This window comes from Gadus macrocephalus, chromosome 14 (assembly GCF_031168955.1).
Source record: "Gadus macrocephalus chromosome 14, ASM3116895v1".
In the NCBI taxonomy this organism is placed as follows: domain Eukaryota; kingdom Metazoa; phylum Chordata; class Actinopteri; order Gadiformes; family Gadidae; genus Gadus; species Gadus macrocephalus.
The window spans coordinates 21,432,721-21,457,298 of NC_082395.1; the positions used below are offsets into that span (position 1 = coordinate 21,432,721).

Genomic DNA, 24,578 nt, shown 5'->3' on the forward strand with positions numbered 1-24,578 from the left:
TTGACTCCACTAGAGATTGGTTAAAAAAACAAAGTTGAAACTGAAGTTTATTAACTGCAATGCATACAAATGTCACACAAAAAGCACCACGAGATATTAGGACGTTGATGTTACACAGCCAACACCGGCGTCCCGTCCTGGCTCCGACACAAGACGTCCATGGGCTCGGACACGTCTTGCACTGCAAAGCACAAACAAGAATAGAAACCTAGTGCCTTATTCCCCTTCCTCAAACAATCACGGTTATGTCAGTACATGAGCATCTTACTAATGGAGGCAAACGATGGACAAACACTCGCCTCAAAGCCCAGCCGTGAAAGGCCAATAACCGCGGGAGGCGGCTGTAAACCCCACGTGTGGTTCTCTGTGGTATCAAGGCTCGGTTATGGTTCCACGTCGACGCAAAGCAATGACCATGCAGACGCTTCGACGCAGTCGTTGACCTGTTTTGGCTCTGTCCGGGTTTAGTGAGCGGACACAGCCAAGGTTACATATTGGGAGGCGCACGTCAGGCCATTGCGGTGGACGCAAAGAGGGTCCGCAAGGACGTAACAGGTCCGTAAACCCCCCTTGCGCTGCGTTGACGTGGAACCATAGCCTTTGCTGCGAGCTGTGTTGGGGGGCCCCTACCGGTGGTGAGGTCCACCAGCGGCCCGCTGGGCTCCGAGGGCACTGAGACGCCCATGGCCCTCCGGATGCTGCGGACGCTGCTCACGTCGCTGGGGGCAACCTGGCTGGTCAGCCGGGTCAGGTTCTCCGTCACCTTCTCAGCTGGGGGGGGGGGGGGGACATTTTAATGGGAGTACGCTGGATACTGTGTTCAGTGGAGTGGGCGTTTCAATGGTTGTGATGAAAAGGGCCCCTAATGTACGCACTTAATGTATGTTCTACGTCCTGCCACTTAATGTACACATTTAATGAATTTTGTATGTCCTGGCACTTAATGGACGCACTTAATGTATGTTGTACGTGCTGGCACTTAATGTACGCACTTATTGTATGTTGTACGTCCTGGCACTTAAATAGTACTTAGCATTGTGTAGCATCTTATCCTAGCTATCTTTGTTGTCTATGCAGAATGGTTTAACCAAGCAATTCCAAGTGCTTGGCACTTGTTTTCATGAACATCGTTGCTGTACCGACAGTGATATATTGTTGGTTCTGTTTCTTCTGACAAATGCACTGAATGCTAGTCGCTTTAGATAAAAGTGTCTGCTAAATGCCCTAAATGTAAATGTGAAAGGGTGGACAGGAGATATAACCAGCGCACCTCCGTTAGTGATGTAACTGGTATCATATACCGAGCTTAGCAGGGGACAACAGACCTCTGTATCCCAGCATTTACCCGACATGCGATACCAATAAGGCACACGATGCAAATTCAATAAGACGATTGTTAATTAGAGACGTGTCAGATCGCTGCAGCATGCTAGCCACAAATGAGGAAAAATCTCATCGAAATTCCCCTGGGACTGCCTCGGTTAAAGAGGTCACGGGGCATCGCTACCCCGTGAACAAAAAGACTTGTGTCGCGCTCCGGCAGTGAGCCCAACACATACGGAGACAGGTGTGCGTGTGTAAAGCCCCCATTCATGGGAGCAGGACTGTGGAGCGTCAGTGTGAGCCAGAGGTACAGAGAGAGGCCGAGGAGGGAGCCTCTTACCCAGCTGCAGCTCCTTGGCGTTGGGGGCCAGCAGGTGGATGACGCTGGGCGGCTGCCTGGAGCTCAGACGCTCCCTCTGCGCCTCCTGCAGCTCGCGCAGCAGCAGGGTGGTCTCGTCCAGCTTCTCCTGGAAGAGCTGGGCACCTGGAAACACACACACACACACACACACACACACACACACAGGGACACACACACATAAAAACAGGCACAGGGACACACACACGCACCAACACAGGAGCTCACAGACACAATCATACAGACACACACACACACAAACCCATAAAAGCAGGCACAGGGACACACACACCAACACAGGAGCGCGCACACACACACACAGGAGCAAGCATAAACATAAAAGCAGACACACAAGGCACACACACAAACACGCAGACACACACAAATCCATACAGACAAGAAAAATCATACACACCTCAAAAAGACGAAACCTCAACGCAGACAAACACACACAACGATCAATACATCGACAGACAGACAGAGTGGGTGCTTAATCCGCGGGACCTTGGAGAGTTGCGCAGCACAATGGCCCCATTCTGTTTGAGTCAACAGACGGAGCCCTTCAGTGCTACAGCTCACCGTTCCTCCACGTCCACCGCGGCCGAGACGGAAAGCCGACACTTTTAAAAGAGCTTTCTGTTGCCCAGGCTGAGCGGTGGAGAGGCGAGGAGGACTCGCCGGTTCAATGCTTTTGATTAGAAACAGACGGCGGCGTTGTTCCGCCTCTCCTCGCAGTGAGACGCCTTTCATAAGCGGGACTGAGGACGGAGATGTTTGGCCTTCGAACGCAGGTTGGAGAAATACAGTCTCATACAACACACACACACACACACACACACACACACACACACACACACACACACACACACACACACACACACACACACACACACACACACACACACACACCGGGGGTGGGGGTGGGGGGGGTTGAGTTACCGTCTGAGAGCTCCGGGGGGGTTGGGTCCGGACTCATCAGGGAGCTGCAGCGACTGCCAGCGCTGAGCTCTGGATCCAGCGCCTAACAACCGGAGCAGAACAGGGATCAGCTCAGTTGACTCAGCTCAGCCCCGGCCTGCTGTTTAATCTACCGTTACATAACACAAACGCACACACAATGGTCTCTCACGCACGCACACATACGCACGAGCGCACCCAATCTCTCGCCCAAACAATCTTTCTCTCACGCACCAACACAAAATCTAGCACACAATCTCTCACACACACACACACACACACACAGGGGGAGATACATTCCAGCAGGAACATCCCGGTGTCCAATAGGAGCGGGGCCTTCTGGCCAGGCTGTTGAAGCGCAGCTCAGTAGAATGGGATGTAATGAAAGACCGCACCCCCCCGAGGTGGATGGAGTGGCTCCAAACACAGCAAACAGCCCAGACAGAGGACTGCTGTGTGCCTGATCTCAGGGGCCCCGACTGGGCTTCCTGGAAGCCTACCCACGACCCCCCCCCCCCCCACCCACCCACCACCCTTCCAGCCCGGGGGGGGGGGAATGGATAAATAAAGGGAATCAGAACCATTTCCACACAACACGCTGGAAACTGGGAACGGATTTTCCACCAAGGAAAGCCGAGCGCAGAGGGAGTTCAGACGGAGTGCGGGGTCGTGTTGGAGTTCCTGTTCCTGGTCCGCCAACGAGAGTGGGGGGGGGTGCGGTACTCATGACCCGGGGCCCGCCGCTCCGGGACGCGGGTCAACCCAGGGCCCTGGATCTGCTGCAGACCCCCGGCTGCCTACTGGGACACTGAGGTCCCGGAGCTCGGCTTCCTGTGTAACCCCCACCGTGGGAGGGCTCTGGGTTCGTTCAGAGGTCACTCAGAGGTCGCGTTTAACACTCAGCGAGTTGAAATGTCTAACTAGCGAAGAGATGTTTGGCATCTACCTTTAAATCTTTCTTTCAAACACTGTACTGGCGTATTGAGACGTACTCTTTAGAGATTAAGTTATTGATGAAACATTCTTTGTCACTTTTTAGTTCTATTATATTCTACCGGACGTTGTTTGAACCGACGGCCAGATAGAGGACATCTATTCCCCTCCCCCCCCCCCCCCCCCCCCCCCCCCCCGTCTGAGTCAAGCCTCCCCCACGATGCACCGCGCTCCGAGCACCGAGCTGGGGGTGAGGCACCACTGATTAATTCCTTATGCAACGAAAACACGACTTTCCCACGGGTCTCCCGTTACCGACCCACACATTCAACTGTCTGCATTAACCGTATCAGCCAATCACAGCTCAGCGTGCTTCCACTGGCCCCTCCCACTGCTTATTTCCCCCACCTGTACCGGGCGCCGGGCTGCTGTTTGACTAGTTTCTACGCTACAGTCACTTGACGGAGATGCCTGGAAGCGCTTACCTTGGTGGCATCCTTGGTCCCAGGTGTTCTGGTCTGCTCTTCCACCTGCAGCACAAATGAAATGCGTCATCAGTTAGTCTCCCTCCCTCACCTAGTACATTTTCATAGAAAACGGTTAAAGGTGACATATACCATCAGGTCTGAGTGTGATTAGCCATTACAAGCCATTTTGAAAATCTGCCATCACAAGTGGGCGTGTCCGCCTAGATGTGTACTAGATAGATCAGTCTACCAGCCTACCCAGTGGACTGTAGCAAACGTTGCTCATCTATCCGTCATACATCTAGGTGGACACGCCCACTTGCGATGTCAGAAGAGGCCGATTTTCAAGACGGCTTGTAACGGCTAATCACACTCACACACTGGTGGTACAATAACGTTACCTTTAATTCCGACACTAAACCGAAAAAAGCAAAATGCAATGATACTATATATTGCTGTTCATCCAGTTCAAATGGGAAGGGTACACGACGACCACACCACCACAGAAGAAGCAAAGCCGGTGCTCACCCGTTCCGTTCCCGCCAGCGATCTGGAATGTTCTCCGCGGGTCATGGCGTCCAGAAGATTGTCGGCCAGCTTGTACGTGTACTCCTCCGAGCGGGACAGGAACTCTGACATGCTGAGAGCCACAGACACACATCAGACCCACACTGGTACCTGGTCCCATGTTCAGCTCCCTGACTCCAGAACAGCAGCACCACTCTCTGAAGGCCAGTTACACTGAGAAATCAGTTATTTCTCAGTAGCCAGATTCACCATGTTTAAGAAGCCATGAGAAGCAAAATAACACAAATGCAGACGTGACACAGCATCATGTGTGTTGCATTGTCAAATGAGCTGCCTTATTACAAGTGCTGAATAAACAGGCGATAGCTGTGAGACTATAAGGTCTATTGAATAACGTTGGGAGATAAAAGTAACGCCAAAGAAGGGTGAGTAGTCTGCGCTTTAACAGTCATACTTATGGAACTATACAACTTATTAATTATGACCCAACTAAATTAAAATAAACCCATTTATGCTATAGACCGTCGTCGCTGACGTGTGGTTCAATTAGAAAGCAACCATTAAACTTAACATTACCAAGAAGAGACTAACGATGACCAAAGTCCCTCTCTAAAACCGCCCACCTCTCGAAAGAAAAATCAAAACCACCCAAAAACAACACAACCATCCTGAGCAGAGCCACGGCCATGTGGAGGACTTCTAGTGCTTTCCAGCCCGTAAACGCTTGTTATTGGAGAGCTTCAGCCCGTCGCCTCTGAGCAGCGTAGCGGGCGCTGCCTGGCAGCAGTGTGTGGGCTGAGGCCAGCGAGGCGTATGGCCGCTTACACACCCACCGGCGGTGACAGACCCCCCCCCCCTCCGGCCCGGGGTAAGAGGGCCTGGAGGGGTACGGGGCCCTGGGGGGGTACGGTAGCTGAGCGGACAATGGGTGTGAAGGCAGGAGCAGGAGATGTCTTTGTGGTCTCACACACACACACACACACACACACCCATACACACACCAGCCTTGCCTGTATGGTTTTGGAGGCGGGAGAGAAACTATAGGAACCGTAGCGGCCCTGGAGGAATCAAACCCACACAGAGCGAGCACGCTACATTCAACTTGGTTAGTGAGGTCCCCCCTTCACTTTAGGCGTCTTTGAGTGTAATTAATTATTATTATTCTTCATGTTTAACCTCTGTTTTCCTTTTATTCCTAGTCTGTTTTACATAGTTTTGAATGACTATATGCTCTGTAAGGTGACCTTGGGTGTCTTGAAAGGCGCCTCTAAATTAAATGTATTATTATTATTATTATTATTATTACATTGCTAATTCCATGCAAACTAAATTTGAGCCAACAATATAAGAAAAAAGCTTTTTTATTTTTTTTAATTCATCGGAAGTTGAATGAATAAATCGCAGAGCCCCTCATCTGTAGTGGCTGGGGGAGGGACTAGAGGATGAGGCAGGGGCTGTTGAAGAGGCTGGGGAGGGGCTGGAGGCTGGGGCTGGGGGCGGGCCTAGAGGCTGGGGGCGGGGCTAGAGGCTGTGGCGGTACCTCTCAGAGACGTGCAGGCTGGCGTCCTCTCCGTAGAAGCAGTAGATGAGGTCCGAGTCCTCTTTGCCCACGTTGGCGAAGCTGGAGTCGTAGGTGGGCGCGTAGGAGGTGAACGGCCCGTGGTTGATGTAGGACACTGTTCAGAGGTAAGGGGTCAAAGGTCAGGGGTCATCGCCTGACGTTGGATCACGCTTCCACAGAGCAAACGGAGGCTCTGGCTTCATTGGAATACAGTTGCTACCACTGCTGCTGGAAACACTTCAAAGGAGCACATCTCTCGGCCTTCCACTGACACCAGAGGCATGACTCTGGGAAAATAAGGGAGCCGATCACAAGCCGGTCTCCTCAATGCTAATCAAGAGTCGTTCAGGGTAGAGGCTGCTTTTTATTGAAGGACACCCCCACACCACATACGATATCGGTTGGGACTGTGTGTGTGTGTGTGTGTGTGTGTGTGTGTGTGTGTGTGTGTGTGTGTGTGTGTGTGTGTGTGTGTGTGTGTGTGTGTGTGTGTGTGTGTGTGTGTGTGTGTGTGTGTGTGTGTGTGTGTGTGTGTGTGTGTGTGTGTGTGTGTCAGTACCTGGAGTCACCCAGTTCCTCTTGTCCTCCCTGAAGCCCTGCAGGCAGTTGACTCCGCTCTGCAGACGGTTGTTCATCATGCCCAGCTTCACCGGACAGAAGCCCGCCTCTGAGGACACACAGCAGCAGCTCGTCAACATCACCTCGGTCGCACTCATACACACACACTCAGTCTAAATCACTCCATCTCAGAGACACACAACGGGGTACTTCCTTACCTCCTGCTGAGGGGTCCGCTGGGTTGAGGAAGGCCAGCGTGGTGGAGCCGTCGGATTTGCGCCTCCCGAACTCCAGCTGTCAAACACACAGGCAAGCACACACACACACAATGAGATAAAGTGTGTGGTGTCATTCATTGATCTCAATGCCATCCATCAGCTTTGGTGCCCTGCTGTCAGTGTCTCTCAGACAGCAATGCTGAGGAGAGTGAACGGATGAACATGGTCAGATGAGAGGGTGAGGGAGTTGTGTGGCGTGGCCAGACCCTCGCCGCTCGTTTTAGCCTGCCTTGCTGTGACCTCCGACCCAGAAGACATTAGGCTGATGAGGGACCCTTGGGGGAGATCCATTGCTTTGTGAAGTGGCAGCTGTTTCCTGAAACTATGACATTCGGTCCAGGGAGGAGTGGACACGCTGAAAACTATGCGGACTTGTGCTCTGTGAGTTAACAGTAAGGTGTGGGGGGTGGGTGGGGGACAGGAAGCACAGCAGGGAGCGGGCTGGACGGATTACATCATCAAGAGACCGTTGGGGAAAGTGTCGGCATTCAGTGGAGACACAAACACACTCACAGGGAACATGTGTGTGCACAGGACAGAGTCGGGCCGTTTGAGGAGTGGAAGAACAGAGTGCCTTTAAATTACAATAATGACGTCATTATTGTACATAACAGAGCCTACGTACACGCTCAGACACACACTCAGACAGACAGAGACACACTCACACGGACACACAGACACGCATGGCCACGCTCAGAAACACAGACACACTCAGACAGACACACACACACTCACACAGACACACATACACATGCACAGGCACGCTCAGACACAGACACACACACACACACACACACCCACCTGGCACTGTAGTGACCGGTTGGTCAGCTTGCCGGCAGACTCCTCCACAGCCTTGCGGATCTCCTCCAGCTCCTTCTCCGCCTTCAGCACCTCCTCTTTGGACTCCTTGTCCTGCCTGTGGAGGAACATAAAAACACACCGTGAGCTCCAGGTGCAAACCCAACCAAACCCGGAGGGCAGCGGGCCCAGACCGGCTTCTGTAACGACCATCCCTGAGGGCAGCGGGACCAGACCCGGCTGTCGCCTTCCTTTCATCAACGTTATGGAAGCGCTCAGCCATTTTTCTTTTTTATCAGCAATGATTCGAAAAGCCAGTCTGTAAAGGTTTGATCCAGTTTTGTATAATATGGATCCAGAGATAAAGGGCCATTCACAAGCCGGTGATGGCTTAGTGCCTCGGGCCTGATGAAAGGACGACCCTGCGTCACGGCGCTGCACGGCTGAAAGCAGGCAGGAGCCAGCATGCCGCACGGCATTCCTCACATTCTCCGCCCGGAGAAAATTTTCGAGGGCGATGACTTCGGCACGCTTCACTGGAGGAAATTGTTTTTTTCATTTTTTTTATCTGATAACGTGGGTGATGTAATGCAAAAGTTGTTTTGGTTGGAAGAAGAAATGGGATGTAGATAAAAAAATAACTTGAGAGGAAAACAGAAGAGCAATACAAGTTCAAGCCTTGGACAGTATAGTACTGGACCAGGGACTCTGTGTATAGTACTGGACCAGGGACTCTGTGTATAGTACTGGACCAGGGACTCTGTGTATAGTACTGGACCAGGGACTCTGTGTATAGTACTGGACCAGGGACTCTGTGTATAGTACTGGACCAGGGAGACTGTGTATAGTACTGGACCAGGGAGACTGTGTATGGTACTGGACCAGGGAGGCTGTGTATAGTACTGGACCAGGGAGGCTGTGTATAGTACTGGACCAGGGAGACTGTATATAGTACTGGACCAGGGACTCTGTGTATAGTACTGGACCAGGGAGACTGTATATAGTACTGGACCAGGGAGACTGTATATAGTACTGGACCAGGGAGACTGTGTATAGTACTGGACCAGGGAGACTGTATATAGTACTGGACCAGGGAGACTGTATATAGTACTGGACCAGGGAGACTGTGTATAGTACTGGACCAGGGAGACTGTATATAGTACTGGACCAGGGAGACTGTGTATAGTACTGGACCAGGGAGACTGTATATAGTACTGGACCAGGGAGACTGTGTATAGTACTGGACCAGGGAGACTGTATATAGTACTGGACCAGGGAGGCTGTGCATAGTAAACCAGGGACTCTGTGTATAGTAAACCAGGGACTATGTGTGTAGTACTGGACCAGGGAGGCGGTGTATAGGACTGGACCTGGGAGTGCTTGGAGACTGGGAGCTCTCGCTGAAGTACAAGGCCCCAAGCCCGTCCCGGCTCTGGTCCATGCCGGCCCCACCGTCGTCCTCGGTCTTCCCTGGCTTGGTGGCGTTCAGGTCCAGGCCCGACATGAACTCGATGCTCTGCTTCAGGCTCTGGAGCCTCTCCTGGGAGGAGGACCACACATGTTAGGAACACAGCTCTGAAAAGGTTTCAAATGAGGCCATTGAAGCAGGACATTACACCGATTGGCTATGGGAACAAAGCATACTAAGCATGGAGGAGCATCATGTCTTCATGAGAAGCTAAATGCTGCCCCCTGTTGTTGATCTGTGTCAAGTCTCGTTGACGTTCTAAGAGGGAAGGTCTTACCGGGCTGAGGATCTTCATGCCTGAGTGCAGCAGCTTCTTGGCAGCTTTGTGATAGATGGTCTCGGGCTTGTTGTACATCATGGCGTTTTCACACATAACCCTGAAGTCTGTCTGCATGGAGAGACACATCATAGGCTTTGTTATTCACTGTTGCTGAGCACTAAAAAATTGTCCCTCCAAAATACACGGAAAAGCTGGTATTTTATTCATTCATGTCTTGTTAGGAAATATAATACATTCTAAAATACAAATACATCTCAAATGTAGTATTTTCTCATTGTATTGGTGGCCCTGCAGACAAGAGTCTGTGCTGGTAGGAGGAAAACCAGGAGGTACCTTCAGCTCCACCAGCGACTGGTACCACTCCGTCTTCACCCGCTCCTTCATGGAGCTGAAGTCCATGGGCCGCTTGATGACCAGAGTGTAGCCAGGAGCGATGAGATCATTCACTGGGAAGGAGAAAAACGCACTTGGGTCTTTCCTAGAGGAGAGGAAACACAGACTCATAATGTTAAGGTCATGGTGGAAAATGTAATGGATGCAGTCACGCAAACAAGACACTAACGCCACGTTCACACTGTACACGTCCGTCGACGGATGGCGGAGGGCGTGTCTGACGTATTGGGGGACGCGATCTGAACGGATCCGCCGTTGCCTGAAAAGTTTAACATTTCTAAACTTTTTGACGCTGGCAACGGAGCCGACGAAACGGATTGACCCACAATGCATTTAGAGAGCGCCCCATGCAAAGTCACTGAGATCCATTGACAGAGATGTACAGTATGAACGTGCAATAGGTACAACTTGAAGATGTAAATCTAAACAAGTGATGGTGGGAAATCCAGGTGATCACACTATGCAGTGCTTGTTCTACCTCTGCAGCTGTCTGATGAGCTGGTTCAACGCCTCCTGTAGAGGAGTCTGCTCTTTCTCTGAAAAGAACAAGAATGCCGGATCAAAAACTGTGCGAGTGGAATCGGGAACAACAATGCACAGCACACTCTCACGGAACGACGTTCCACGTACGTTCCTGTTTATCCAGCTCAGAGCGGATTGGAGTTCTGTTCTGTTCCGGTTCTTCCCAGTCTCCGTCTGCATCTTGAGCCTTTCTCTTCTTGGTCATCTACGATAAACCAATAAAAACGTTTTATATTAATTCATGACCATTGCTGGGAACTGGGAACTGGCATATGTGTAGTCTTAAATATTTACAGAAATCTATTACAAATGGTGAGTTTACAGAATGACAAGCCATATTTGTCCCACCTTTTTCTTCCCATCATCAGGGGACCCTACCACCCGGTCCTTGTCCTTTTTCTTCTTCTTTTTCTTCTCCCTGGGCTTGTCGTAGTCGGCTGACTGCTCATCGTAGAACGTGTCCCGGCTCGAGCTCCCCGCCGTCACTTCATTCCCAGCTACCTTCAGGACCAGCTTCAGAGGTCTACTCTCTCCCACGTCTACACACACACACACACACACACACACACACACACACACACACACACACACACACACACACACACACACACACACACACACACACACACACACACACACACACACACACACACAGGTAGAGGGGAACCGTTAGCCACTACAATAACCACTAGTGACACTTAGGACTTCCTGACAGAAAGTTCATTACACATTTTACTTATTTTTTGCTGATACAAAGAGGACGACCCAAGCTGTCCGTAGAGCTGCACTATTGTTGAGTTTATCTCCATTGAATATAAGCAGGTTATAGATGATAATAACTATATAAGCAGCACTGTACATAATAACATTCACATGGATGTGGGAATCGGTACTCAGAGGTCAAGGTAATGCGAACAACTTAATTTAAGCCACAATATCTCCCACTGTATCCGGCACGCATTATTCATTATACATCTTAGAAACGTACATTAGATATGGCTGAGAAATCTCCCCCTAGTGTAGCGGCTAGCTTCAGCTAGCTCGGTGGCTAACTGCTTAAGCTTCAAAAACTAAGGGGATAGCCCCGGTCAGCTAATGCTACATATATCAAGTGCACCGGAGATATGAGACACTTTGAGAGGTTTTACCTTCAAATCCGTGTTTGTCGGACTTGTGCTTCTTGTGTTTCTTTCCCATTGTTTACTGTTTTGATGCACGGTCGCTCTGTGTTTCTTTCTTTGTGATCTCTGTCCTTCGGGAGTAGGGGCGGTCGGCCTCTCTGCGCGGCTTCAGCGCCCCCTGCTGGCCAGGCGGGATTTGGAACTCCTGCACCAAGTAGTCAGTAAGTCAATTCATAAGGGCTTACTACAATCAAGAGAATAGCATCCATAGATAGTCACATCAAAAGCCATACTAACTCGACACTGCATTGTAAAACTAAGTGGTTATGCATATTTATATTTAAGAGTAGATTATTTATTTAATCTGGATCTGGTGGGTGGGTCAAACATTAAAGCATGCTTATATGTACAATACACTCCCAGTCTTGTCATGTAAACTACATATTCTACTCATGTTAACCTCGGATAAGGTGGCAGCTTCTCATATCAGATTTATTCAAAAACACTTGTCAACCTGTTTCAGGCAGACAAGTATACAATTTATGTAGAATGTTCTCCATGGGCACTAATGCACCAAAATATATTAAATGATAGGAGGTTGGTACCATTCTTGTCTAGGGCGATTACTTCGGAAACTAGACACGATTTTGATTGATAGTTTTACACTTGAGGTAATACATAGAATAGTTAAAATCCCACATTATGTAAACCAATCAAAAAGATGAACTACTAGAAGCACTTTATTGTTCTATTTATCTATCTATTTATTACTAAATTGTATAAATATGAAATACTACTGGTACGCATGCTATTTACAAATCCACCACTAGGTGGTGGTATGTGGTCACATAATGAGCCCTCCGTTTTCTCTCGTGCTTTATAGCTTGGAGCGGTTGTGCTCCATCCTCTGTGAACAAATGAAAGATGACTTCCACAAGTGTAACACAAAACTTTGCTGCATCCGAAAACAGCAGATCGTTTTCAAGGCCTCCATTGAAGCCACATACTCGCTTTATGTGGCAATATTTGATATATTTCAATATAGCAAAGTTAGATATAGTGGCATTGAATATCAATGGCGCAACTTCACAAGATGTTTGTTTACCGTGCACAGTGGTTTGGCTTCGCGGTAGGCCAACGGGGGAACTGAAATCTGATTGGATGAGAGTCTAAATCAGATGTTCTCAAGCTATTTACGCCCGAAGACCCACTTTTAGGGTTTAGATTTTTCACAGAAAAACACAGTATATAATAATAATAATATTTGTAAAAAATGTCAATGTCTTCTTCGGGACAACCTCCACCATCCTGGGGGCCTCAATCTGGCACTGTTGGCCCGGTCCTGGGACCTTGGGCCCTGTTCTGGAACGTTCCTCATCCGAGGTCCTCCTGGTGTCACTTCTCAGCAGCACAGACAGTTTTAACACTCTAATTCTAGCTCTTAAACCGTACCTACAGCACCTCCAAGGGTGCACGTTGGATTAGCCCGCAGGAATGGGCTAATTCCATGTCTTTCACTGTAATGTTCCCTTAGAGCAAAGTGATTAACGATAGACATACATCACCATGCATGTACATCCATGTTGAAAGATGGTGAGCATTTAATAAGAACATTCCAGGTTTTATGAAGAGGTACAGACCGGGGGGGCAGAACGTGTAGGAAAAAAATGATTAAATACCATTCCAGCCATTCCTCTCTGTATGTTGAAAGGTGATTCTGACAGCCATCATATTTCTTATCTGATACCCCATAGTGCTGAAACGCTTTGTCAAGAACTCGCCACCCCTCGCCTAAGGCCCAGAGAAACAAATCCATAGCATTTTTCGAGTTCATTAGATTCAAACGCAATCAAATTAAAGTTGCTATCCCAAACAATGCAAACGTAAACACATTAAATCAGATGAACATATTTTGAAATATAATTTAATCATACTTAATTTTTGTAGATGCAGTGAAGCATGGAAACTTAACCAATGGAAGTGTATAGCTTATTCTTTAGAGGAGCCTTTTTTTTAACCAGGTATAAGCTCACCGTGAATTCTTGATGCCTACTACAATGAAGGAGATAAAATGTACTTTCAGACGACAAGTTTTTTCAGACAGTTCCTATCGATGATTCTGACCAGAAAGTCGCCCTAAAACCCTATAAAACACAGATACAGATAACCACTAATGGGTACCGCTGCAGTGATCCATCTGCACCCAGTTGAGTGAGCTGCTCCTCTCCGCCCCCCCCCGCCGCCTCCTCTCCGCCCCGGGGGTGGGGGGGTGGGGGGGTGGGGGGGAAGCCTTCCATCTGTTCCCCTGCAGCCGCGGATCTCCTCCCACTGCAGAGGTCTGGGAACGACTCGCGATTAGACGGACATTGGTTCCACCAAACCCTGCTAACAAAGGGCAGATGTGGTGAACTTCCTGATCCTGTGTACCCACACAAGGACTGAAGGGACCGAGAGGTTGATGTTTCCACATTAAAGAGGCATCCTAGGAAAACCACTTCCCGCTCAGAGGCCTCTCTGCTACGGGTGGATACCAGATGTTCACATGAGGCTTTTATGGCCTCTCTCTTGTCTAGGGCATGGTGTGACCCAACAAGCAGCGGAGTACATAAAACCAAAGCCCACGCAACACGGTCATCGGTAATCACCAATTAAAACGCTTATTTTGTTTCCGTCTCCGAGACATTCTGACATGAACCCGCTTCCTCTCCCCAGAATCCATCCAGCGACGTTGTGTTCGCTTGAAGATCTTTCTTCATCTTCCCAATCATTTTCAAAATGTTCTCCTTCATCTTCTCATTCGTCTTCTCATTTGTCTTCATCTTTATCTTCTCATTCATCTTCTCATTCTCTTCTCATTCGTCTTCTCATTCATCTTCTCCTTCATCTCCTCATTCATCTTCACAAACTTCTCACAAACATGTGTGTCTTTCTTGTTCTGTTGCGGTTGTATATGACATTTCTTTTCATCAATACCACCCCAACACTGCATTATGAACAAACCAATCAACCCAACACGTTTTGGTCAGAATCTCTGACCAAATTGGTCAGAGTCTCACACTCTGGGTCGATATCCCTCATGTGTTGAAGCCCTCATAAACAGCAGTGACTAAGCCTCACGTCATCCACAGATACACCGTGGTGGCTGTGGCGGTGCCCGGGAAGTGAATCCTCTCGCCAGACTGTGTAGTCAGAGAGGCCACTGGGCAAGGATGTGACCGGCGTCCTGCTCCGAGGTCACCACTGCTGTCATGGCATAATGGGATTTGAAGATGTAACCAACTGCAACATCAAAGAGGAGACGGCAATAATATCACCCTATCCCTTCCCTATCCCCTGCCTTCTCCAAACCTTTGAGCATCAATCCCACACGACAAAGCCAAGGCGTTACGCGTGCGACGGCACTATTTCTATCCACAGCCCCGGCTTTGATCATCAACGCCTCGCCTCTGTATTCCCTCTGTGACGTCCTAAACACCTCGCTTCTTCTGACACCTGTTTCATCCATGGTGTGTTCTGCTGGGGGCCCGCTTGACCCTCACCCTCTGGGCCCCGGATTGACACGCGGGGGCAGCTTAGTGCCCAGCCGTCAGCGGTCCCCAAACTCAACCCAAGCAATTTCCAAAACATTTCTGGCTGAACTTCTGCGAGCGTGGAAGCGATTGCGTGGCTCTGTTTGAAGTGTCCTGGGAGTCATCTGAAGCCGTTAGATGTGTTGTCATTAGCAGCTGCTGCCCCCCATTGTCAGCCACGCGCTCGTCTGATCCAATTACTTTCATGTTTATTTCATGGGGGGCTTGCCTAATGTTTTTTTGCAGCTTAACATTACGCTCTGCTTTAAGGTCTTTAATATATTATTCTGTTTTCCATAGCTCCATTATAAAAGAAGACATTGCTTCCTCCTGACCTACGATTCTAAAGCAAGCTTGCTTTTTGGTTTGCTTTTGTGTGTGTGTGTGACTTGAAAGGTGCATTTTTGTGTGCGTCGAAAGGCGTGTGTGTGTATGTGTGTGTGTGTGTGTGTGTGTGTGTGTGTGTGTGTGTGGAAAGGCGCTTTTGTGTATGTCTATGTGTGTGTGTGTTGAAAGGCGCATTGTGTATATTTGTGTTTATCTGCTAGCATGGGTACATGCCTATAGAACTCCACTGTGTGCGTCTATACAGTGTGGCAAAGTAGGTGTGTCTGTTTGGGTGTGCGTGCCCATGCATGTGTGTGTGTTAGTTATACAAGATATGTGACAAGATGAGAGGAAGATGGAGGGGGGGGGGGGGCAGGTGAGCGGGGGGCGACCGCTGAATCCTGCCGATCGGATCCCCTTTTTTCTCCCTGAGCCTCTGAAGACCGTGGTCTCGGGGGGGGGGGGGGAGTACATGGGGAGGGGGGACAAATGGTGGGGGGGGACGCCTTCAAGGCCTCCGGAGCACAGTGACGGTTCTCCATCAGATCGTGAAGCCGTTTGATGGTTCATATGGCGTGCCGTGAACGATGGCCCCTGGGAAACGGTGCTCGCTAACTCAAGGAGAGTTTAGAATGGCGGCGCCGTGGACGAGCCGGGAGTCTGGCCTGCGGTCGGGTCCGCCTATAGCTGACGGTTTACTCGTCCTTTGAGAGTAAACCATCCTTTTCTAACATTCGCCCGTTCATGCGCACATTCAAATATTCACACACCGACGGCGGTTACATCCAAGGCAACAGCCAGCTCGTCGGCAGCAGTTAGGGTGAGGTGTCTAGCTCAAGAACACCTCAACCCTCTGCTGGGAGGAGCCGGGGATTGAACCAGCAACCTTCCGGTTACCAGCCAACCCGCTCTACCTCCTGAGCCACATGCCACCCAAGCTGTTATTAAGGTTAGGGGTGTTATACCGCAAGTTAGGATTCCTACGGATCAAACCCTGAGGATGTGGTCTTGATATTATCGTTGCCCTTCTAAGAATCCGCCCCCTGTTTCAGCTCATAAACGGTCCAAAGTTTCGACCAGAACTTTCTATAAGTAAACAGAGACCAGATAAAAGAAGGAACCCTGTGCCTCTTCTTCGGGGACCCTTGTCAACCGGTTCCAAGAGAATCACATGTCACCGTGGGGGGAGGGGGCAGTAATGGTGTCATTTGCCGGCCGATGACCACAGGAAGGAAACATGAGAGGGAAGTATCATCCTTCCTGTGTGAGGAAGTGTGCGTGTGTGTGTGTGAGTACGCACTTGTGTTTCTGTGTGTTTGTGTTTACAAATGTGTGTGTCTGTGAGTGTGTGTGTGTGTGTGAGTGAGTATGCACGTGTGTGAGTGTGTCTGTGAATGTGTGTGTCTGTGAGTATGTATGCGTATGTGTGTGTCTGTGAGTTTGAGTACGCGCGTCTCTGTGTGTGTGTGTGCTCTCTGTGTGCGTGCTCTCTGTGTGTGTGTGTGTGCAGCCATCATCCCCGGTCGATAGATTACAAAGGTGTGGCAGCCGCGCGGCGTCCAAACGCGACACATAAAAGACAAAAAAGGGACGGATCAACCGAGGGAGGCCGGCCCCATTCCGCCGCTCTGCCGTCGATCCGGCAGATGGCACGGGCCCGTCTGCGGGCCGGAGACGCGCGGCGGAGTCGCATCTTCAAAGTCCCTCTGTAATCTAAAGAACATCACAGGCCAGAAGAAAGTGAGATGGCCGCCCTACTAAGAGGGAGGGCGAGGCGCTAATGAAAGGCAGATAAAGGGATCGGAGGCGGAGGCGGCGCCGCGCCGGAGAAAGTACGGAGGAAAAAAAGATACTTTCGCCTTTCTTTTTCTTCTAAGAAACCTACGGATAAATAGTGGAGTCGGTTCTTTTTGTGCTCCAGACCAAAATAGGAAGCACACAAGATAAAGAGCGGGGCTTCAAAGCCGCCTTCCCCTGTTGAGTGTGTGACTCAATTCAGTCAATATGGCCGCCAACAGGTATGGGGTACCGCCGGCGAACGCGGCAGAAAGGATGGGCAACGGCTCCATGCCGTTTCCTTTTGGGGGTGGGGGGGGGGACGGGGATGTATTTAGCTGAAAATGCCACCACCACCCCTAGGTTTGTGGACGCTTTGATGTGCCAGTCAGGCCCTGCGCTTGCTGTCAGACACAGTGGATATCAGAGAGGCAGGAGCCTTTGTCACATCTTACGCCTTTATTTATTTATTTATTTATTGGTTTATCTGTTTACCCCCCCCCCACCACCATCGCAGAAACCCCCTCCCATTATAGTGACATCTGCACAGGTTCACATCTGTCTCTGGAAGAAGCATTCATGCCTGACGGAACCTCACATTAAAGACCCCCAGTGTGCCGTGCACCCTGTCAAGGAAAGCGTTTGGGTGGGTGTGTGCAGCTGTGAACCGTGACAATTTAACTGGGAGCCTTTTTTCCTAGTTAGTCTCAATTCTGACATGGTGTCGCCAGAGCCAGCCCAGACCAAAGAAGTATGAATCATCCCACACTATGAAAACCATCCCCCACCCCCACCACCACCACTACCCCCACCGTGTGCACGCATGACAGTGTGTGTGATGGGAGCTGTGGACAGGGGTCCCCAGAGAATCCAAAAGGCATCTCGGGCATACGCTGCGTTGCAGGGTATGGAGGTGTTCAGCGGAGCGAGCCCGGATCAGTCATCGTCTGACGACTCCCAGTCTGCCATCCACTTCCCCACCAACCACCTCCCACCGACAACCCAACAATCCAGGGATTAGTTAGCTGATGCCTGGCTATGGGCTGACTCCCCTCCCGCGCAGCCCGGTTCTCCCGTAGCGTTCTGACAGGCCGCTGGACTGTGTCGGCCTGTCAAAGCTACGGACCTCCTCCGGTGATGACGACAGCCGTGGCGGGTGATGCGGGTGCAGAACGCACCGCGAGGCAGAGGCTTTGGCTCCACTCCTGAAATGGTTTTCAAGAGATTTAATAAAATAAATATTTAAATATTTAATTTATTTTTTTGCGTTTTCAAATTGCTTAAAGTCCCCCTTGACAAAGATGTTTTAAGCTCGGCCAATGTAGTCACATGAAACAGACGCATGCACGCACACACATGCTTGCACGCACGCACACGCACGTACACACACGTTTCCTTGAAAAAATTGTGCAAAGCTATCGCTACTCACCGAGTCTCCCACATATGTGAATGTACGACCTACATCCATTCTGCATGACATGGGACGACTCAGGTGAGGACGCTTTGATCTCCCTCAAAGCTGCTCAGCAAGAGCGTCTTTATTTTATGCTGTGTAAGATGACAGCAACACAGCAGTTTAAAAGTGTAACAAAGTATAGCCCTCGAAAAATGAACGTTTAATTTTGTATGGTTGGTGCATGCCAAGTGCTTTCCACATTTAACCAACCCTCCAATAGCCGGGCCACGTGGTGTGTAAGTCTGGTAAGCGGAGTAGAGGAACATGGCTCTGTGGGTCGATGGTTGGGTACTGCAGGGTCCCCTGTTTGCACAAATTAAAGTGTTTGTTATTATTTCAGGGACAAATGAATGGTGTTTTAATTGGATTTTAAATATGTTTAGTCAGGAGTTAAGGGACCAATTGGCATGAGCTTAGCAGAAACAGGAGGTTTTACCATTTTTGCTTGCGGTACAACAACCCATTTTTTGTGTGTTTCTTTGTGCATGCAGTGTGACTTTAACCGATATTATTGCAGAGAAAGCAACGGAGAACAGAGAAGAAATATAAAAGGGAACTCATATTATACGACTGTTGTGAACTCGTCTGTTATCAAACGTCTCAGGTGCCAACGTTTTGGCTTTGTCACGAGATGAAGCTTCGCTATAGTCTTCATGTTGTCCGATGCAAACTCAGGGTTAAACGTGCCCGTGGTCGAATAAGACCCCTAATAAGAGCTGGCCAGAAGCACCTTCAGATGTCCTTCTCGTACAGCTCGCCTCCCTCCTCATGGGGATAACGGTGGGATGGGAGAGATCCTGCAGATCCTGAGACCCTACCTTCTGATCTCCCCACCTCTGTGTGGAGGATCTTATGTATTATACCTGTCCCCGGAGCAGTAGCTTCTGCCGCACGACACCCAGGTGGCGTTACTGGGCTCCTCCGACACCAAGACACGGTGTGGTTGTAATCGTTGTACATTTTTTGGTGGGACTTCATCACATCCACATCCACAACATTTCAAGTGGCCGGTAACTACACTCCATGAAGAATGTACACAGCGTTCTGTTATTGTCTGAGATTCTCCTTCTTACGCCCAATGGAGGATTGCGCCTCATTCAAGAGTTGTTTGATTAGTTGGATTTTAATTAAAGGCAACTTAAACAAGGCAGACATAATAGCAAATTAAAGAAGCTCATAAACAAAATATTATAAGGTTAACAAGATATTGGCATTGGGGAGCACAATTTAAATGTCCACTTTTTTATGGTGTACATTTTAACAACGTTGTGGCTTCTGTACTGCACTACAGTTATAGTCATATAAATAGATCCTATTATTGAAGCATGACACAATTGTCCTTACAACAACACCCAAAATGCTTAAGCTGATATTTAAATAAAAAAACATTATTAGCCTCATGGCCAATGTATTTATAACATCTATAATGATTTAGGCCGTCTTTAAAGTCGCAATGTGTACAATAACAACTAGATCGTAGCTTAGAATAACCCTGACATATCTGTAGTCAATGCTGATCTATAGTGATCTCAACCATGTTATCAATTTGTTTGTTAGAGTGGACATAACTCTGTTATTAAAAAAAATTGAATTCCGAAAGTCTCCCACCGACTATCTGAGGAGCTCAATCTTTCTAACACATTTTTACTTTTACGCTGTATCCCATTTGATTCGAGTTCATACTTCTAATAATCCTCAAATTGTTAATTTTAACAATTTTGACGTCGGTCATTGCAACATTTATTGATTAGGCTAAATCAAAATGTACTTTACTCATTCAGTCAATTGTGAGAGAGCATTTCTCCCTCACATGATAGGAGACAGACCTGCTCATCTCTGAACACGGTTGTCCAAACTGACAATATTCAGCTGTGAAGATAATACCTCTGATGTGCGCAGAGCGTTGGAAACGCGATCTGTCAGAAACGCGTCTGGCAGCTCGTCTTTTACAGCCCCCCCTAAATAAACACATTTACAGCATCACAACTCGGAGCAAATGATAAAAACATGATTGCTGGCTGCTGTGATGAGCAGTTTCTCCCCCTGCCAGAGTGTTTGATGGGGCGGCAGAGCGCTCCAACTGCTCCAGCAGATGCGGATCCGCATGGAGGAGAAAAACAGCCTCAGCGCGCCTTAACTCGATACACACGTATGGATTTGGCAAGAGGTTATCCGCGTTCATCTCATGTGAAGAAGTGGTCGGCCAATGGGCCTCTTATGAAAACAAACCATAAAAATGGGTTCCTCGTAATAACCGCTGGTTTATGGTAAAATAGAGATGATATATTCTTACTTCTAATCAGTTTCAGACTTAAGGACATTTTGAGTGAGTTTTTTGAGTACTGTCAATTACAAAAGTGCCTTTTTAATTTTACAACACAAATATTGTACAGACTCACATTCCCCCCCGCCCCCCCATCCACACTGTGGTAACCCGGTGCTCGGTTGGGCCAGGTTCCACGGATGAACGACACTTTTTGCGTGCGGATACGCCGTTAAAGGCATTTATTGAGTACAACTTAAATACAATGAAAACATGAAGGAGACGCGGTCTCTAGGGCCTCCGTGGGCCTCTAGGCTCTCTCGCTGCCACGAGCACTTCCTTCCTGCTCCCGTGCCGTGCTGTGCTGTCCTGGACCTCCTTTTAAGATGGCTCCCCTGCCACCGCCCACCGGCCAGGTGTCCACCAATCACCCTGATTGGGGAGGCGACAGGTGCCCCTTTCACACCGCCGCAAAATCGGGGCTGGTTCCGGGCCAGTTCGGAGCTAGGGCCAGGGCTTTGGTTTCACACCGCCAAAGAACCGGCTCCGGCCCCTAAAAACCGGTCCAACTCTGGCCCCACTTTAGAGCTGGGCTAGAACGAGAACCGCTTTTACGCAGGGGGCAGGGGGCGGGGTTATCCCAGGAAGACCAACGAAGGGCGGCATTTTTAAATCACCGAAGTGAACGATGGACGCTAAGACAAAATCACAGTGGACCGTGGAGGAGACAACCTGTCTCCTTGGATTTTGGTCTTCTGCCGAGGTCCAGAAAAAGTTCCACCATTGTTCTTGTTGTTTGAAACTGCAAGGGTTGCTGGTAAAGCGGAGACGTAAGCAAACGTTTGCAGTGACGTCATGACGTTGCTCTCGCCGGCTCCGTGGCTGGCTCTCGCCGGTGTGAAACCAACCGGTTCTTAACTGGGGTAAGGCTGGAACCAGTTTGGAACTGGCCCTAGCACCAGCCCGGAACTGGCTCTCGGTTCTTTTTGGTGTGAAAGCGGCAAGGGATGCTCTCCGTCGCCGGCTGGTGGGTGGGGGTGGTATGTCCCGTCCCTCACGGTCCCTCGGGCCCGTCCAGGCTGAGGTTTACGTGGCGGGATGCCACAACACACGCACACAAACACACTCACCTGCACACCCTCACACACACACACCCTCACACACACACACACACACACACACACACACACACACACACACAAACACGCACGCACGCACGCACACACATGCACACGCACTCACACACATTCAAACACACATGCCCGCACACACACACGCCTGCACACATAGTATGATATGTCACCACCATGGGGAGACCGATGCCGAATGAGCGTTTTGAGGGGAAGCCATGCGTCACCATTTTACCACCTGTTAGCATCGCTAACGTCCTTGGAGCTCACTTGGCAACAGGCCAACCCCTGCCCCCCCGCCGTCCCCGTCTCCCCCACCCCCCTCCTGAGAGTATGGTGGGCGACAGCAGGAAAGTTGGCGTTCTCCTTCAAAGACGCCTCCCTATCTGGGGAAACTTGCGTGACCTTGTTTCCTCACTGTGAAAGATGCAGCGCTGGCGGCTTGGGGGCGAGCAAGGGATGGGGCGAGCGAGCGAGAGCAAGAGGGAGGGAGAGAGAGAGAGAGAGAGAGAGAGAGAGAGAGAGAGAGAGAGAGAGAGAGAGATGGTGAGGAACTGAGAGGAAGAGAGAGAAGAAGAAAGAGAGGAAGAGAGACAGAGCGAGAGAGGAAGAGAGAGAGAGAGGAGGTGGGAGTGGCAGAGGCACGGCGGAGGAGGTGGAGAAACTTCAAAACCCACATCAAAAGGAATAAATAATTGTTTCTGCTGGTTTTGTTGTTGTGATATGGATCGGCAGAGCAGCACGTGTGCAGGAGGAAGCTTTGATTCCAGGCTGCCTTCCTGGAGAGGGCTTCTTCTGTCGGCAGCTAAGTAGGGAGAAGCGAAGGCCTATCTGATTAAGCCCCTGTTTGTTTTAATCTCCCCGCTCCCCTGCCCCGGGGGAGCCCTGCCGAGGACAGGGTGGCGCCCCCTGCTGGCGGTCCGTCACCACGCCCAACAACACTGGGCTTCAGTCAGGCTTCACAGGGGGGAGAGGATGGTGCTGCAGAAGCCATCGTGATAACAACAACAGTGCAACAAGGATTACGCTCAGATTAAGAGTAGTTATAAACAGAAATGTACAAGAATAAGGAGAATAAGAATAAGGCTTTCTCAAAGGAGTCTGAAATAAACACATAAAAATTGCACCTTGATACTCACGTTGAAGAAGCACACAGGCCATTTGAGAGAACGAGTGTGAACATTGATAGCCGGTTTAAACCAGTGAGTGGTCCCAGTCACTAGAACCACTACTATGTCAAGAGAGAGGAGTCAGGACTTTGGAAGGCAGATGGAGAGCGATGGAGAGAGAGAGAATCTGGAGACAGCCAGAGTTTGAAGAAACAAATGATCAATGATGGGGATGGTAATCATTCCTCGGCCGCTCATATGTCGGCACGTCCGAGCGTTGGGTGCATCATCGCCTCAGTGGAGTTATTGGGTTCTTTCTTTACTCTGAGGTCTGTGATCAACAGACCACCAGCTGTTGCTATGGAGATACCACTGATTGGGGCTAGGGAGTTTCATTGGGGGGGGGAACGTGAATCATACATGCGCTCTTTAGCAGTGAGACAGTTTTGATACTCTGGTACTTTTTCTTTCACACCTTATAACGGCTCTTAACTGGTAGGTGAGTATTCATGTTGACTTATTCATGCTCTGTGGTTTAACAGAGTTGATGGAGGCCACCGGTGGTGTTGGCATGATGTGTTCATCCACTCACATGCAAAGCTTCCTCTCACACGCTAATTGGATGCTATGAGTCTGGCAGCCAGACTGACATATTCACATACACACACCCACCGAGAGCTAAAGCAGCTTGTTTGTACCGTGCACTAATGAGATGGCTTGTCTCGTCATCTTAAAGACAAAGATGTTAAAAGTAATGTATTCTTTTACAACAAAATATTTCAATATCTAAAAACAACATTTAAACGGTATCATTAAGGGGTGATATCATGCCACCAGGTGTGAGTGTGATTAGCCATTTGAAGCTGTCTGTAAAGTCAGCCTTTTCCTGTGTTTTAGGGCGTATCACACCAAGAAAGTCCTTTGTTCGATCTCTTTGGTCCGGACCAAAACGCAATGCTTATTTTTTGGTTTGGTGCGGTTCCTTGTCACATTGCAATTTTTCAGTCCGAGAATTTGTCAACAACGCACGTTTGTGCATTGATCGTTCAATCATTGGACAAGACGGTCGGGGCGGGGTAACGCGGGGTAACGCATAAGGTGCGAACACACCAAGCGCGTACCTCGCGTACCATGTACGTGCGTAACGCAGCGAAAATGTTGCTTGACCATTTTGTGTCAAAAATGGTCAGATACGCGCGTACGCATACGCGCGTAGATGAGACCGCCCAAAACTCCCCCCCCCCAGCCTGTGGCTGCGCTGGATTTAGGAGTCCGAGGAAGGAAACCCAAACGCCGCCGTGTTTGGATGGATGATAGAGCTTGGATCGGGTTAGATTAAATAATCTCGGATATAAATAACAATAATCGGGTTAAATAACTTCACATGGTGTGTCTGGTGTGTT

The 24,578-nt window shown here is 49.5% G+C and overlaps 1 protein-coding gene across 1 annotated transcript; it reads right to left on the minus strand.

Moving 5' to 3' along the window:
* Positions 1-22: 22 nt before the first annotated feature.
* brd7 (bromodomain containing 7) lies at positions 23-11,726 on the minus strand. Its single transcript, XM_060071681.1, has 17 exons — positions 11,573-11,726; positions 10,773-10,963; positions 10,533-10,629; positions 10,381-10,438; positions 9,843-9,987; positions 9,507-9,617; positions 9,132-9,301; positions 7,765-7,879; positions 6,904-6,979; positions 6,687-6,794; positions 6,107-6,242; positions 4,567-4,678; positions 4,057-4,101; positions 2,621-2,702; positions 1,664-1,807; positions 631-771; positions 23-181 (listed from the first exon to the last, which is right to left on the minus strand). The coding sequence occupies exons 1-17, from the start codon at positions 11,619-11,621 to the stop codon at positions 111-113; spliced, it is 1,851 nt and encodes a 616-aa protein (XP_059927664.1). The 5' UTR covers positions 11,622-11,726; the 3' UTR covers positions 23-110.
* Between the last annotated feature and the right edge of the window lie 12,852 nt (positions 11,727-24,578).

What these genes read in the sequence shown, in the direction of transcription:
- brd7 (XM_060071681.1), bottom strand. Translation starts at nt 11,621, where the DNA reads ATGGGAAAGAAACACAAGAAGCACAAGTCCGACAAACACGGATTTGAA. An exon ending in CTGATGATGGGAAGAAAAAG is followed by an intron (nt 10,630 to 10,772) that starts GTGGGACAAATA and finishes GGTTTATCGTAG; the next exon opens with ATGACCAAGAAGAGAAAGGC. An exon ending in GAGGAACTGGGTGACTCCAG is followed by an intron (nt 6,243 to 6,686) that starts GTACTGACACAC and finishes ACCTCTGAACAG; the next exon opens with TGTCCTACATCAACCACGGG.